This window comes from Hippocampus zosterae, chromosome 12 (genome assembly GCF_025434085.1).
Source record: "Hippocampus zosterae strain Florida chromosome 12, ASM2543408v3, whole genome shotgun sequence".
In the NCBI taxonomy this organism is placed as follows: domain Eukaryota; kingdom Metazoa; phylum Chordata; class Actinopteri; order Syngnathiformes; family Syngnathidae; genus Hippocampus; species Hippocampus zosterae.
In genome coordinates, this window is record NC_067462.1 from 2564954 (window position 1) to 2581293 (window position 16340).

The window sequence follows — 16340 nt, forward strand, 5'->3', positions numbered from 1 at the left end:
TCCGGTTTCCTCCCACATTCCAAAAACATGCATGGCAGGCTGATTGGACGCTCTAAATTGTCCCTAGGTGTGAGTGTGAGTGCGAATGGTTGTTCGTTTCCGTGTGCCCTGCGATTGGCTGGCAACCGATTCAGGGTGTCCCCCGCCTACTGCCCGAAGACAGCTGGGATAGGCTCCAGCACCCCCCGCAACCCTAGTGAGGATCAAGCGGCTCGGAAGATGAATAATAATCATTCCTGTTGAGAAATAATGTATTTTTGTATCAAATCATATGTTGGATTATAATTCTTTTTTTTTGTTGTTGTTGTTCTTTTTCCCCCCCCCATCCGCAGTTACGCTTTGGCAGATGAGGCCTACAGGTCACTCAGAGACCAGGACAAGGACCAGTGTATACTCATTACAGGGGAGAGCGGAGCGGGGAAGACTGGTAAGACACAATTTGCTTTTGATCTTTTTTTTATTTTATTTTATATTTTTATTTTTTCAATGGGAGATAGTTTGACTTAGTTTCTTCATTTGGACTCTCTGCCCCAATAGTTTGGAACTGGTGATCGCAATCACGTGTCCATACAGTTCCTGATGAGCTCATGACTCCACGAAAAACAAAAAACAAAAAAAGTACTCAAGTCTTGAATCCAAGTAGGCCAGTAAGTGGGTTGGTACATGTAAAAACATGTCTTATCAGCTCAGCTCGATGCTCAACAAAGATCTGGCCAAGACATCGTCAAAAGCAACAGTGTACGGGAATTGTTCCTGTGCGGGAGGCCCACCTGTAGATCAAATCAGCAAGGCGACGGGATGGTGTATTTTTTATTTTATTTTTCTTTTTTTTTTTCTTTTTCAAGAATTGCATGTTAATACAAAACCGCTTCTCTGAGTAGATGTCCGCTATATTGATGTTGTGTGAAATTCAAAATCAGACAGAAAAAAAGTTTTCAAGTACAAAGCACACTGTGGATAAAATTTGAAGGACTGGATAAGAAAAATAATAAGAAAACCTTTATTAGTCTCGCAATGGAGAATTTCCAGATTCACAGCAGCATAGTAAGTATAAAAAAAAAAAATCAAACTAATAAATTGCAGTTTCCAGGGTCTATGGTGATGTTTCAGGAAGTGCAGCCCAAGAATGTTTTTGCATAATGATCTGGGGTTTATTGAGGCGCTCTCACTGATATTAACCACAAAAAAAAAAGCCCTTTCCCAAAATGCCGGCCAGCTAAATCGAGGCGATAAATGTGGATTTTAGTAATCTCGTCGTCCTTGAAGCTTTGTAGTTGGAACAAGGCCATCAAAAACAGGCCTGCCCCACCAATGCGGGTCATCGGCGCCCATGTGGTGCTCGGGGGTTTTCTCAGGCCTTCTCAGAGCTTGTCGATATGGTGAAACAATGACCCCACGTAAAAGGAAATGTCTTGCGCCTTGAAACGTCGACGTTGCGAGCGCGTGCCCGGCATGACGACGGTGATGACGAATATCGTCATTGCCGCATGTTTGGCCCACAATCCTCCTCCCACCGCCCCCCAAAGGCTCAGCGTTTTGATGACCCGCCAGGCTCATTAGCGATACGTCCCATCAAGCGGTTGTCAAGCGCCTTGCTATCGCTTGCTGGCACTTCCCCTCGCGTCATCGCTTCTAGGTCACCGTCCTCTCGCTGGCCAGGAGGAGGGATGAGCCCCCATTGCCGGCCCGCAACACAAGAGGCGGTTTGGAGCTCGTCGTCTTCCTTTCGCCCCATCTGGCATCTCATTGGGGGCAGTAATAGTCCGAAAAGTGGAAAGTAGGCTGTTTTTGTGCATTGAGGCTTTGTTCTGTCAGAGGGGAGGGGCCAGGGGGGGGATTTATTATTATTTTTTTTGAAGGTGGCTGGGAGATTGAAAGGGATAACGCACGACTGGCGACAGAGTAGACTTGATATTTATCCGTGCGTGTTGTTGCAGAGGCCAGTAAGCTGGTGATGTCATACGTGGCAGCGGTGTGTGGGAAGGGCCAGGAGGTCAATAAGGTCAAGGAACAGTTGCTACAGTCCAATCCTGTGCTGGAAGGTGAGTAGAGTGACCCGCAAGCGCCGTCATGGACTGTCTGTGTCAAATCAAGCGGAGCTCAAAGAATACCACTCTTTTGCTCAACTTTAAAGATCAACTGTTTATCGTGGGGTGGGGGCGGGGGGGTACATAATCCAGAACATGTGTACTGAACAATGATGCTTTCCTTTTGCACTACTATATTTAGAACTCGCCACCGACCAACAAGCAGAACCTTAAATCTTTGCTTTTGTTGCTGCGTAGATTTAAAAAAAATAAAAAATCTTAGGTCATCCTTAAAACTCATTCAGTAGCAGCCAATTCTGGACCAAGTCTGAAAAGACGTTTAAAAACGTCTTTGGGAGCGAATGAGTTAAATTCACTCCCAAATTTGTTTGAGTCACTTTCAGGTTTTGTTCATGTCCAGGTGCTTCAAAGCAATCGCATGTTCGGTATACAAAATGCATCTCATCGCTACCAGTCGAGCTGGAACGTGGCCGGCTGTATTTTCCGGGGGGTTGGAGGGGGGGGGGGCAGTGGACAGGAAATGCCCATGAAGGAAGAGGCTGTATGCTCGTGTTTTTGTCGCTGCACATCTGCAAGAGTTTAGCTGCTGCTTAATGCTTCACAGGGAGACGGCTTGGGGGGGAAGGTGGGGGAGGGGCAAGCGGGGGCGACCCGGCGTCACACAATGCATCTGTGTGCTCGCTGCCTCTCGCTTTTTCAGAATATTCTGTTTTGTTTTGTTTTTTACTCAATGCTAACATCTTGCTAGCCTTGAGTTGCGCTCGCTATCTTTCTGCAGAGCCGTCGCATCTATGTCGAGATATGTAACACTATAGTAATTAACTGATGGACATCGAGCAGATCAAAGGCTCTTTTTTTTCTAAATGTTGTGGGCCTTTTTCCTCTTGTTGTGCCTTTTGAGGTGCTGTATTTGTATTTTATAACGCGACACTATTTTCCGATTTTTTTTTTTCAGCCTTCGGAAATGCCAAGACGGTGCGGAATGACAACTCGTCCAGATTTGTGAGTATCCTTACGAGCATTTCTACTCCAACCCCCTCAAACCGCCGCCGTTCATGCACGTGAACTAACCGAAGGACTTGAGCGCGACCACATTCGGATCGCACGTTGCTGAACGTGATCATTTGAGCCCGGCGAGTATCCATCTGCGGCGGATACGTCATGATCGGCTTTGAAATGGGATTCAGCCGTACGAGCGTCACCAATGGTGCGGTCTCCACGGTGACGGCTTTTCCCATACAGTATTGTTTTGGAAAAACACCCCCCCCCCCCCCACCCCTATGCTTCGCGTCAGCAGCAGACCTGCAACGGTCGTGATATTTTGAAGCCACACATGCGAGATGGCTGTTGACTTTGAATTTGACTTTGGCTTTTGACTTTTTTTTTTTCCCGGTGAATGGAAAAAGTCATTCCGTCGTTTCCCTGCCCAGTTGCCGCACAGTCACGCGGCCCACACCCGCACAGATCGCTTGGATTTTCAACGGCAAAGGGGTGGTTGCACAGCTTTTCCGCCTGAAAAGACAACCGTTTCCTTCGGCCTCCTCAAAACTCACTTGTATTCTTTGGCGTTCGACTCAGCATGACTTGGATTTGTTCTTGATGTTACTGCTTGGTGCTTTCTACCGCCTTTATTACGGATTCGTCTTACTGTTTATTGTGTACGTTAAATCGCTCCATGTACAGCACTTTGTATGCAGCGATGGCTGTTTCAAAGTGCTCCAGAAATACTCTTGACTTGACTAGATTTGTTCTTGATTTTACTGCATGGTGCTTTCTACCGCCTTTATTACGGATTCGTCTTACTGTTTATTGTGTACGTTAAATCGCTCCACGTACAGCACTTTGTATGCAGCCATGGCTGTTTGAAAGTGCTCGAGAAATACTCTTGACTTGACTCATCGAGGTCTTTTGGATGCGGCCTTTGAGGCGAGCTTCGCCATTAGAACCCCGACGCATTCGCCGTGCAATATTAAATCGCTAATCTCCATCGTCGCTATGAAATCATGCCAGTGCTCAGACCGGAGTCGTAGCCACGCAGGAGTATTATAAGGGATTACGGCCCTGATCTGTTTATATTTAGGTAACCTTGAGCCTAAACCTTCAGACGAGGTCGTGATGACATGCCGGTCGCTGGATAGCGGGTCATCAAACACCCACGGATGGTCAGGAAACCGTCTTTTAAAGACGCTAAGCTTGGTCGCTCCTGACCGCCAGCTATTAATGTCACAGGGCAACTTCCGCGTTTGAAACGGGCGGACCCGGAATAGCGTTTTCAGTCCTAATTATGGCCGTGCAATTGACTGAAGTCCAGGATGGTGCCCCCCACCCCAGGCCCCCAGAGGCGTGCGTAGATCCGACTCTGTCATTTTGTAACCGGTGACCTGTGGCTTACAGGGAAAGTACATGGACATCGAGTTTGACTTCAAAGGAGATCCTCTCGGTGGAGTCATCAGCAACTGTAAGTATCGCGCCCGCCGTTCTCAAGTCGCGCAAAGAAAACCTTCACGTCTTAATGTGCATGCCATACGAAGAAGAACCATGTCAGCAGTTCATCAAAACTGCCGCACAGACGCCCCCCCACCCCTGGCCCCCACTGAAGCCAATCTCCTGCCCAGACTGAACAAAACACACACACACACACACACACACCCTCTGCACTGTGACTCTCCCCCTATTCAGTTCTCGTCTCTGTTTTGCTTTTTATCTTGCCTCTGTTCACATTGTTTTGTCTGCGCCGGATTCCCCGCCGGAGGTCACAGAAAACAACGGAGAGGAGCTTATGCCGGAGAGGCACGAGTGACTCTCTTGTTGAGCGCACGGGGGGGTCAACGCGGATTTTCTGAGGGAAGCGTTGTATCGGGTCTAGTTTTGTGTCCTCACATTGGCTCTCCATTTTCGTGCCGTCAGTCAAGACCGGTTTGGATGCTCACGGTGGAATTGACATGCTAACTGGATTGTGGTTAAATGCGTAGCGCCTCACACTTGGCGTTTCGCTGCCGCCGTCAGCCCCTCGCCCCTTCTATTATTGATGCGCTTGAGCTCAGTGATTCACGGGGGGACGTGGGTGCCGGCGATGCGCATTCAGGTCAGCGAACGGCTCTCGACCTGCGTTGTGCCCACCTAGCGGATGAGTCACTTTTTGGTATTCTGAATGACGAGAGCCGCCATTTTGACTTCTAAAATGGCCGCCGCGATAAAGAAGAGGATCGGGATGAGGGATGTATAACCCATGGTACGGTCAGGAACTCTTTTTTTGAGGGAGAGTACAATAAAAGACAACTTGTACGCGGTTGCTAGCTTTCTTGACGCCCGGTAATACGTTTGGCTATTCCAATAACAAAGCACAGAAGCCTCTTTTAAATGCGAGATACGACTTGATACGAGATACGACTCAAAAACACGCGGCGGTCCGCCTCGCTATCCTGAATCAAGTGGTCAATCCCGCACATAAACGGCTAGCTAAACAAAGTAACCGCTACAGGAGGGGGAGGGGAAAGCGACTGGAACAAAATCCGCTTCTTACAGTCGTGCTGGAATACGCTCGCTACGTCAATGAGCGATGCGCAGCGCTTAGCCATTCGCTGACTTCATTCTTGCAATGCAGAACACCCGCGCAAACCCGCCTTCCGGGAACAAGGCAGCGCCACATCTGCTTGTCAACCACCTGAGCCACAAAAGAGGAACTTTGTACCCTCAAGAGAACCGTGCCTGGTTTTAAAGAAATGGGGTCCGAGCGAAACATCAGGGCGGGCTAAGGAAAGCGACTAAAAATGACTCCATGCTCAATATACGTTTTGGATCACGTCGAACCGGAGCAAAGGGAATGCCGTCATCCTGCGGGGCGGCCGCCCATCTCTGCCGACGGCCTCTAATTAAATCATGCTCGCTCTAATGCGGTGACCAGATGACGGCTTTTTTTTTTTTTCCCGTCATGCGCCGTTCACACGCAACGGGGAACTGCGCCGAGAATGCTGACAGTTTTATGCGCTTTCTTACACGTACAAACAGGAAAACGCTGACAAAACATTGCCTCGGTTGCCACGGTAACTAGACGACGTGGGACGTACCGTCTTGGAGGAGCTGAAGAGTTGCAGTCCGTCCACACCCTGAGAAAATCCGTTCATTCATTTTCATGTCGAGCCAAATTGTTTGGGTGCGCAGCAAAAAAAGCGTTTGCCTCGCTGCACCAATACTTTTGGAGCGCAGGCTCAACCACGTATTAATTGTCATTCATTCATTCATTCATCTTCCGAGCGGCTTGATCCTCACTAGGGTCGCGGGGGGTGCTGGAGCCTATCCCAGCTGTCTTCGGGCAGCAGGCGGGGGGACACCCTGAATCAGTTGCCAGCCAATCGCAGGGCACACGGAAACGAACAACCATCACACTCACACCTCGGGACAATTTAGAGTGTTCAATCAGCCTGCCACGCATGTTTTTGGAATGTGGGAGGAAACCGGAGCACCCGGAGAAAACCCACGCAGGCCCGGGGAGAACATGCAAACTCCACACAGGGAGGCCGGAGCTGGAATTGAACCCGGTACCTCTGCACTGTGAAGCCCACGTGCTAACCACTGGACTACCGGGCCGCCCCGTATTAATTGTAACCAATGAAAAATGTCCGATATTGTGCACTTTTTTTTTTTTTTTTTTTTAAGCTCATGATTTACTTTTTTTTTCCCCCCGACACTTTTTCAGATCTGCTGGAGAAGTCCCGTGTGGTGAAACAGCCGCGAGGGGAGAGGAACTTCCACATCTTTTATCAGCTCCTGTCCGGCGCTTCTGATGATACGCTCAGTAGGTTTGAAGCGCGCCGCGCGTGAAATCGCACATTTTAAGGACCTCCGCACGAATGTCAAAAAGATGAGCGGCAATTAAACGGGAGCGAATTCACGCACCTTATAAATGAGGCCTCAGGTTAGCCAGATGACTAAACCGGAGTCTGTCATGTCTGCTTCCTCTTTTTCGTGACTTCAATTTGCATGTTAGACAGCGAAGGGGGTGTGCGTGTGTCCTCCCCGGTAGCTTTTGAATTTCTTTCATTCTTTATTCTTGTATTTTTATTGTGCTGTGAATACAAAAGACATGTCGTTTGACCAAGATGTGGCGTGAGCACGCGCAAGCATAGCGCAGCTGGACAAACACTCGCCGGGCGCGTTCATGGCACCGTCTTCCTGCTTTACAAACGGCGCCGAGAACAAAGGGGAGGCTGGGAAACCTGTTCCTTGTCCAAGCTTTTCCGGCGCTCGAGCGCCATTGTTTTTATGGCCTGCACAGGATAACGACATCATGGCCATTGACTCCAGATCTCTCTCACACACACACACACATTTGGGCATTTTCCGACGTTCTCAATCAGTATGCAAAACCGGTGGGGGGGTTTTGGCTTTGTTTTTTTTTTAATATATTATATAATATGTATATAGCGGCCCGGTAGTCCAGTGGTTAGCACGTCGGCTTCACAGTGCAGAGGTACCGGGTTCGATTCCGGCTCCGGCCTCCCTGTGTGGAGTTTGCATGTTCTCCCCGGGCCTGCGTGGGTTTTCTCCGGGTGCTCCGGTTTCCTCCCACATTCCAAAAATATGCGTGGCAGGCTGATTGAACACTCTAAATTGTCTCTAGGTGTGAGTGTGAGCGTGAATGGTTGTTCGTCTCTGTGTGCCCTGCGATTGGCTGGCAACCGATTCAGGGTGTCCCCCGCCTACTGCCCGGAGACGGCTGGGATAGGCTCCAGCACCCCCCGCGACCCTAGTGAGGATCAAGCGGTATGGAAAATGAATGAATGAATGAATATGTATATAATATGTATTTATATCAAGCATAAACGTTATATTAGCATGCTAAGCTAACAGCTCCTCTGTTGTTCAAGCTAATTCATTCATTCATTCATTCATCTTCCGAGCCGGTTGATCCTCACTAGGGTCCGCGGGGGTGCTGGAGCCTATCCCAGCTGTCTTCGGGCAGTAGGCGGGGGACACCCTGAATCGGTTGCCAGCCAATCGCAGGGCACACAGAGACGAACAACCATTCACGCTCACACTCACACTTAGGGACAATTTAGAGTGTCCAATCAGCCTGCTACGCATGTTTTTGGAATGTGGGAGGAGACCGGAGCACCCGGAGAAAACCCACGCACGCCCGGGGAGAACATGCAAACTCCACACAGGGAGGCCGGAGCTGGAATCGAACCCGGTACCTCTGCACTGTGAAGCCCACGTGCTAACCACTGGTCTACCGGGCCGCCTGTTCAAGCTAATGTTTGTCAGAATTGGACATGGACAATAACTCAAGTGATTGACTCCCAACTTGGCGCTCAGGAATCAAATCGAAATGTGTCCGGCCCGACGTCGGCTCCAATTTCCGCCCCTGGTTTTGTGTGTAACAGAGAAACTGAAGCTAAACCGGGACTTCAGCAAGTACAACTACTTGAGCCTCGATTCCGCTGTGGTCACCGGCCTCGACGACGCCGCCAGCTTTAGGACGGTCAAAGTGAGTACAGCGGTTATTTTTTTAGTGGCGTGACACCTAATTGCCTATTCTACAAAGAAGTTACGGAGAACCGAGGTTGGTCTGATTTCTCCTCATCGTCTTGAAATAACCGACTCGCAGTAAAGATTACGAACATCCTCTAGCGGGGGCCGTAAAACTGGTGAATATTAAACTGAAACTCATCCTGGAGGTCAAGTGAGGTCAAGCTATCGTCATTATCAATTCATCTTTCCGCATCGTCGGTCTCGGCCACGTGTTGTTCCGATTTGCCGCCGGCAGTTCGGTAGATACTCGTCGCCGTGGAATTATGACTCACCTTCTGTTCCGGTTTAAAGCCTCCCTCATCCGACCGGGTTTTATTTCCCGCCCCCCCAGAACGCGATGCAGATTGTGGGCTTCATGGAGGACGAGGTGCAGTCGGTGCTGGAGCTGGTGGCGGCTGTCCTGAAGCTCGGCAACATCGAGTTCAAGCCCGAGTCGCGGTGCAACGGCGCCGACGAGAGCCGCGTGAAAGATAAAAACGGTACGGGGGGGGGGGGGGGGGTTGCAGATCTCTTATCTGCAAAAATGGCTGCGCACAAGCATATCGGGGGTGGAATCAGTGGCTGATAAACAAGCTGACATTCTTGCCTCGGAGGAAACTGAAAAAAAAAACACGCCTCGACTTTCAAGTCAACATTTGCCTCCGAATGCTTGCGGTGTCTGTTTGCAGTTTTGAGCACGTGTTCCATTTTTATCTGATGTGCAGATTTAAAAGAGATGTGCGAGCTGCTGGGGATCGAGCAGACGGTGCTGGAAAGGGCCTTCAGCTACCGCACGGTTGAGGCCAAATTGGAGAAGGTGTCGACCACCTTGAATGTGGCCCAGGTGAGAAGGGAAGTTTTGACGCGTTTGAATCACAAGCCCCGCCTCCCGGGACGTGTTTCGCGAGCCGCCACCTCGCGTCCGCGTGGACGTCGGCACGCAAAGCTTTCGATTATAAATGAGGAGTATTCCTCTTGGAAAATTCATTTGCGGGTCACATTGGAGAAGTCGTCGCGTAATCTGGATTCCATAAAGCTGCTGTATTAAAATAAAATATCATATGCTGCTTACAGCATGCTGCCCGGTAGTCCAGTGGTTAGCACGTCGGCTTTACAGTACAGAGGTTGTGGGTTCGATTCCAGCTCCGGCCTCCCTGTGTGGAGTTTGCATGTTCTCCCCGGGCCTGCGTGGGTTTTCTCCGGGTGCTCCGGTTTCCTCCCACATTCCAAAGACATGCATGGCAGGCTGTTTGAACACTCCAAATTGTCCCTAGGTGCGAGTGTGGGTGCGAATGGTTGTTCGTTTCTGTGTGCCCTGCGATTGGCTGGCAACCGATTCAGGGTGTCCCCCGCCTACTGCCCGAAGACAGCTGGGATAGGCTCCAGCACCCCCCGCGACCCTAGTGAGGATCAAGCCGCTCGGAAGATGAATGAATGAATGAATGCTGCTTACAATCGACCTGGGATGATATCCAGTTATGTTTGTACAACTTTGTTAATGTTCATTCCCTTAATTATTAATATTAATAATCTTTTTTTCTTTTTTTTTTTGCAGGCCTACTATGCTCGAGATGCCCTTGCCAAAAATCTCTACATCCGTCTGTTTAGCTGGCTCGTTACTCGGATCAATGAAAGCATCAAAGTAAGACGTTTCCACGTGAACCATGTTTGATTTTACAGTCAATATCGTCGCTGTCTGGGAAGAAGAACCTTGCGTGTCCAGATGTGATTAATGTCACTTTTTTTTTTGTCACAAACTATTGTGAATCATCAAAATCTATATGCATCATCTATGATTTTTATGCATTCTTCGGCAATTTACGGTTTTGAAAAAAATAGCTTGAGAGCAAGTATTGAACCTCTTGAAAATTTGAAAGTGTCCCTCGAGTTCTTGATGGTTGAAATACTTTTTAAAATGTTAATAGTTGGTTTAGATTATTTTTTTGGGGGGGGGGGGGGGCGGGGGGGTCTCTGTGTTGCTTTGGTGCAGAGGCAACTAGTCAGTCAAGAATATAAGCGCGTCCAGATTTATCTCTGCATATTAAACTGCTTAGTCAGTGAATTGCTTTCTTAATTGTGTCACTCATAGCTCTCAGAAGTAACTGCAGTTGTTCCCGAGTTATTTTATTTCGGGAGGGCGAAAATAAATTAGCCATCCAATCTAACGGTGTTGATGAGGGCAATATCTTCTATCTATATATATATATTGCGCGTCGTCCCGCACGCGGTCTGTCCTTCCGTCTGTCCCTTTTCAAAACGTACCTACTTCACTGCGCCGCTCAGGCAGTGGCTCACTACGATCGCGCGGGCATCTTAGCGAAAAAATGTCGTCTACCCACAAGCATTGCAATGAAATTGTTAGTTATTTAGTAGAGCTAAACATCTCTTTATTTTCGCGATAAGCAATGAAGATGAACAAAAAGTTGAACCAAGCAACAACACTTTTGTGGGCCGAAGGCCCACCTAACCAGCCTTCCGCAGGAACCAGCTAGTAAGATATAATACCAACTTGAACTCTGCACTTTGGCAACTCGGGCAATTTATTTTCTTTCATTTTCCTTTTGCTGTCCTAAATGGGAGCGTTTTGACAGATGCAAGAATTCTGCCCGACAGCCACGATGTAATCAATACTGCATAAGGCTGCCCCCCCACCCAGCCCCCAACAACCCTCTCCCTGCCACTTGCCCTCTAAAATCCTAATTTTGACTACATTGTCCACCTGCAGGCACAAACTAAAAGCCGCCACAAGGTCATGGGCGTGCTGGACATCTACGGCTTCGAGATATTCGAGGTAGGAAAGCCGAAAGCTTTTTCCGTTTTTCCCGTCCGTCTTCCTGTCCGTGTGTGATGATGAGGATCGAATCTGACCGCGCATCCATTTTTATCGGCTTTCAAAGGATTTTGTCCCCTTGGCTGTTTGTGCGACTGCGCGCGAGTGGCGACGTACCTGCGAGGAGCTTATCTCCACAACCGTGGGCTGATAAAAGCATATTCATATTGGATTAGTTCGGCTTTACTGCTCTCGGGAGCGAAATCCTCTTTTGCCGCACGTTGATTTCAACACCAATATCGTCGGTTAGGAAAACCGACTGACCTTGAAGACACTGATCAATACCTGCTTGCTCGCGTACGGGTGCTGCACAGATGCGGAAAATTGCAGTGACGGCGGTTCCTCCGCTTGCGTCTTTGGAATGTAACGAAAAGTGCACCGCGTAAGAATTTCTTGTCACGCAGCACAGGAAGGCACAGTCTGTTCCCGCTGGTTTCCCTTTGATGATGTGTCTTTTGGCGGCATCGTTTTTCCACCCAAATATTTCCCGTAACATAACGTTTCGATGTGACGAGCGGCATCGAGAAATAGAACCACAGTCGGACTTTACGACTGCGTCACCGCAGGTCAGTGACGCGCTGCCACACATTGTGACTTCCAATTCTTGGAAACATCAACGGAGGTTACGTCGAAACCTGAAAAATAATTTCCCGCACTGGGTTACCATTAGAATACCCAGAACTTTTCTCTGTCGTATATTTCTGTTTTTAGACATTTTTTTTCCCAGTCTTTATGTTGTGAAGGAGGAGTCCCGCTTAACTGACAAATGACAGACTCCCTCTAGTGGTATGCAAAAGTATTACTGAATTAGTTGTTCAAACTGTATCAGGCTCCCTCTAGTGGTATGCAAAAGAATTACTGAATTAGTTGTTCAAACTGTATCACGTTAGGATGGCTCAAACTTTTAGTTTCTGGTCGAGTCGTTGTTTGACTTTAAATTGTTCAAATCTTTTGATTTCAGCCTCGGATTTGTTTGGTCCTTCATCAAAGCGGACTGATTAGCGTTTGCGTTTAATCAACGTTAGTCCTCCGTTTCGCGTACAGTTTAACTTCAAAGTGCAATCGGTTGCATTTTGTCAACATGTATTGAGTGCGCGAGAGGTGCTGAGTGGTCTTAATGAAAAAATATTTTGTGCCTTGTTGCGCCAATACCCCCCCCCCCCCCCGCCCCCCCCACCCCCATTCATTACGTTCATGTCTTTGCCATGCCACTGCTCATTCTCTTCACTCACTCTCAAGCCATTCCTCTCCTCTTGCCTGTTGTCTCGTGTGTCGGTCACCAGAATGCAGTAAGTAACACCAGCCCCGCTGTTTGCTGTGCTTGTTGACGCATGCTCTCATCCTCCTAATTTTGCCGCTCACTAAAAGACGATCGGCGGGCTCCCCGGTGTGCGGCGCGGCCACGTGGCTGTCCAGATGCAAAAAAAAAATAATTATAAAATCAACCGAGACATACCATGCACTCTGTTGGCAGCCAGTCAATATTAAATATGTAGATCAGGCCTGGGGGGGATTTTATTTTATTTTATTTTTTGTTTTTTTTTTTAAACGCGTCCACAGTCAGTCAGCTTGCATTGAGCGGCTGCGTTGTGTCGCTGCCTCTCGGAGATGATTGCACACATTGTGGTCATTGATTGAATTGCCAACAGAGTGTGTTGTTGTATTGCCTTTTTCTTCGGTATTGTTTCTAAAACTCTCTTATCGGGGTTACGTGATCTCAACAGGTTCACACCAATTATGTTGAGGAAAACTCCATTTTCCGTTCAATGTGTATTTTGACACGTATGTGAAAGCGACGACGCCGCTAACGGCTAACGCTAGCATACATGCTCGAAATAACTAAAAAAAATGTGTTGTGAGAGAAATGTGGATTTGGACCATTTTCAATCCAGCCTTGTGCCTGCTGCCACTTGCCTTGCTTTGCTATTGAATGCGCGAGTGAGTTTTTAAGCGGTGAAGGTGACTGCGGTTTCTCCGTAAAGGGAAGAGATTACCTTTTTTTTTTTGCTGTGTATTCCAATTTCCCTGCCATTGAGAAACCTTGCCGTGTCCTTCGCTCAATAGGCTGTTAAACTAAAACCCGCTGATTGCCTTAGCGGCTAATGGCTAACCCAACACGTAGCACAATTAGGCCATCTGCCAGGAAGTGTGACGCTCCCCCCTTTAATGGCTCATAATTGACAGCGATTATAATTGCCTGTAAATGTTTAAACGGCATCTATGGGTGGTTACTTACAGTCTCTGCCTTTATCGTAAGGGCCCATCTGCTTTGACGAGTTTTATCGTAGCCGCGGTTCACTCTTTAAATTGTGCTCGATGTGCGTTTTCAATAACGAGGTTGCCGCATTTAGAATCTGCTCATATTAGAAGAAAAATAGCCTTTTATGTTGTACTTGTGCGTTTAGTCTCGTAGTCGTCAAATGCAAACGCTTTTCTAATCGGGCCATTGCGCAGATTCGGTGTTTGCGTTTCATCAATTTGTCTGTGTAGGGTGACCTTTTAGTTGCGCAGAGACTAAAATCCGACTAAATCGCCGTCTTGAAAACGCTAGACGGCAACCACGGGGGTACGTGTCGAGGCGTAAAAGCGCTCTTCTGTCCCTTGCTCCTACAGGACAACAGCTTTGAGCAGTTCATCATCAACTATTGCAATGAGAAGCTGCAGCAGATCTTCATCGAGCTCACCCTGCGCGAGGAGCAGGAGGAGTACGTCAGAGAGGCAAGTTTGTATATTGGCACGCAATCAACATCTTTGCAGAAGGCGGGGGTGGGGGTGTGGGGGGGGGGGGTCAATGGCCTTGATCACATAATCGCCGCAGGCCCCTTGCTTGACAGCGTTTCGTTATCCGTCCCACGCCGACAGCCTCTCGCGATCCTTCTCCTCTCGTGGCCCGTCAACATCTGCTTGTTTTGAAAGCTCAACGTTGTGTGAGTGGCGACCCCCCCCCCCCCCACCCCTCAACTCCTTCCCTACAAACACGACGGCGCATATTCTGGCCGCTCTCCAGCGTGTACAGCATGGGAAAATACCACAAGGCCCGTCGGCGGGAGAGGGGTTCATCGGGATAAGCCACGCCTTCTTTGCGCCCAATCGCCACCCCCCACCCCTCCGAAGATCTGTCACATCGCTTACATCAAACCGAAGGCGTGTTCCCAACCCATTGGTGGTTGCGGTGTAGAGCTCCACGTTATTTTGGGTTGAATTTGCTCTTGAAAGCCAACTCAGTGACATGTGTGACGTTGTCGCCGCGGAAAAACAAAACAACCCCTCCCCCCACCCTCCCGCCCCCAACAGAACTTATTTGCTAACAGATGTAATGGAAACCGAGCGCAGAGAGGCATCGCTTACGTGCTTTATTGTCAAGCCATTGTCACTTTGACCTTAATTTCCTTTTGTCGCAGGGCATCGAGTGGACCAACATTGAATACTTCAACAATGCCATTATCTGCGACCTCATTGAGAATGTAAGTCACATTCCCACTGGTGGGGAGGGAGAGGCGGATCTCAACAAAAAAAAAAACATGTCATCATGTCTTCACACCACCAGAACCAAAATGGCATCATGGCCATGTTGGATGAGGAGTGCCTGCGTCCCGGCACGGTGACGGACGAGACCTTCCTGGACAAGCTGAACACCGTCTGCGCCGAGCACCAGCACTTTGAGAGCCGCCTGAGCAAGAATTCAAAGTTCCTCAACGACCACAGCTTGCCGCACAGTTGCTTCCGCATCCAGCACTACGCCGGCAAGGTACCCGGGGGGGGGGGGCGACCCGCACGGGCCACTTTTTCCGCTCGTCATCGCTTTCTTAAATGATACGAAGCAGACCAGCAATGTCGGATTCATTTTCATCACACCGCAGTTAACGGTTTCCCTCATAGAGGCATTTATGACTCATAAATGTAAAATAATAAAGAGCCGGACTTTTCACAAGAAAAGATATCACTTTTGTCTTTCAACTACTGAAAATAGGTCCTCAAAAATCCATAAATGTCACTTGACTTTTAAAAAAATCCCCCAAAAGTTCGATTTCTGTCAAAAAAACAAAAACATTTGAGCTTTAGTGGGCCACAAAATGGCCATGAGTTTGACACAAAATGGTATTCTCCCTAATGGACTTTTTTTTTTAAGGTGCTGTACTGCGTCGAAGGCTTTGTGGACAAGAACAACGACCTCCTGTATCGCGACTTGTCCCAAGCCATGTTTAAAGCCAACCACAGTCTGATCAAGCAGCTGTTCCCGGAGGGCAACCCGGCCAAAGTCAACCTGAAGAGACCGCCCACTGCTGGCTTCCAGTTCAAAGCATCAGTGGGCACGCTCATGAAGAACCTGCAGACCAAGAACCCCAACTACATCCGGTAGCACGCGTGCGGACCGCACGATTACTTTTAACCGATGATATCGCCGTCACTTGTCGTGCCAGTTATTCATCATTGGGGCTCCTTTTGACAAACGGGCCGTTTTCAGCGCAAAATGAGACTTCAAGAGTACATGTTCGATCATTTAAAGCAATTTAATTTACAAGGGTAGGTTAACATTTAACTCATTCAGTACCAGCCAATTCTGGACGGACGTCTGAAAAGACGTTTAAAAGCGTCTTTGGGAGTGAATGAGTTCAATACAAAAATATGCTTCAAGAGTGGAATCATGAAAGTAGTAGGCGGGGGACACCCTGAATCGGTTGCCAGCCAATCGCAGGGCACACAGAAACGAACAACCATTCGCACTCACACTCACACCAAGGGACAATTTAGAGTGTTCAATCAGCCTGCCACGCATGTTTTTGGAATGTGGGAGGAAACCGGAGCACCCGGAGAAAACCCACGCAGGAGAACATGCAAACTCCACACAGGGAGGCCGGAGCTGGAATCGAACCCGGTACCTCCGCACTGTGAAGCCCACGTGCAAACCACTGGACTACCGGGCCGCCCTGCATTCACAACATGTCATACTA

The 16340-nt window shown here is 48.6% G+C and overlaps 1 protein-coding gene across 4 annotated transcripts in view; it reads left to right on the top strand.

The window, feature by feature from the left end:
- Nucleotides 1-16340, top strand: part of myo1b (myosin IB) — a 49428-nt gene that overhangs the window by 18396 nt on the left and 14692 nt on the right. For all 4 annotated transcript variants that reach the window (XM_052082662.1, XM_052082663.1, XM_052082664.1 and 1 more), the window contains 14 exons: nt 333-427; nt 1938-2042; nt 3004-3050; nt 4443-4506; nt 6745-6843; nt 8432-8535; nt 8911-9058; nt 9284-9402; nt 10114-10200; nt 11284-11349; nt 14002-14106; nt 14790-14852; nt 14936-15136; nt 15518-15744. In XM_052082662.1, coding sequence (XP_051938622.1) covers nt 333-427; nt 1938-2042; nt 3004-3050; nt 4443-4506; nt 6745-6843; nt 8432-8535; nt 8911-9058; nt 9284-9402; nt 10114-10200; nt 11284-11349; nt 14002-14106; nt 14790-14852; nt 14936-15136; nt 15518-15744 — 1530 coding nt within the window. The remainder of the gene's footprint in view (nt 1-332; nt 428-1937; nt 2043-3003; nt 3051-4442; nt 4507-6744; nt 6844-8431; nt 8536-8910; nt 9059-9283; nt 9403-10113; nt 10201-11283; nt 11350-14001; nt 14107-14789; nt 14853-14935; nt 15137-15517; nt 15745-16340) is intronic.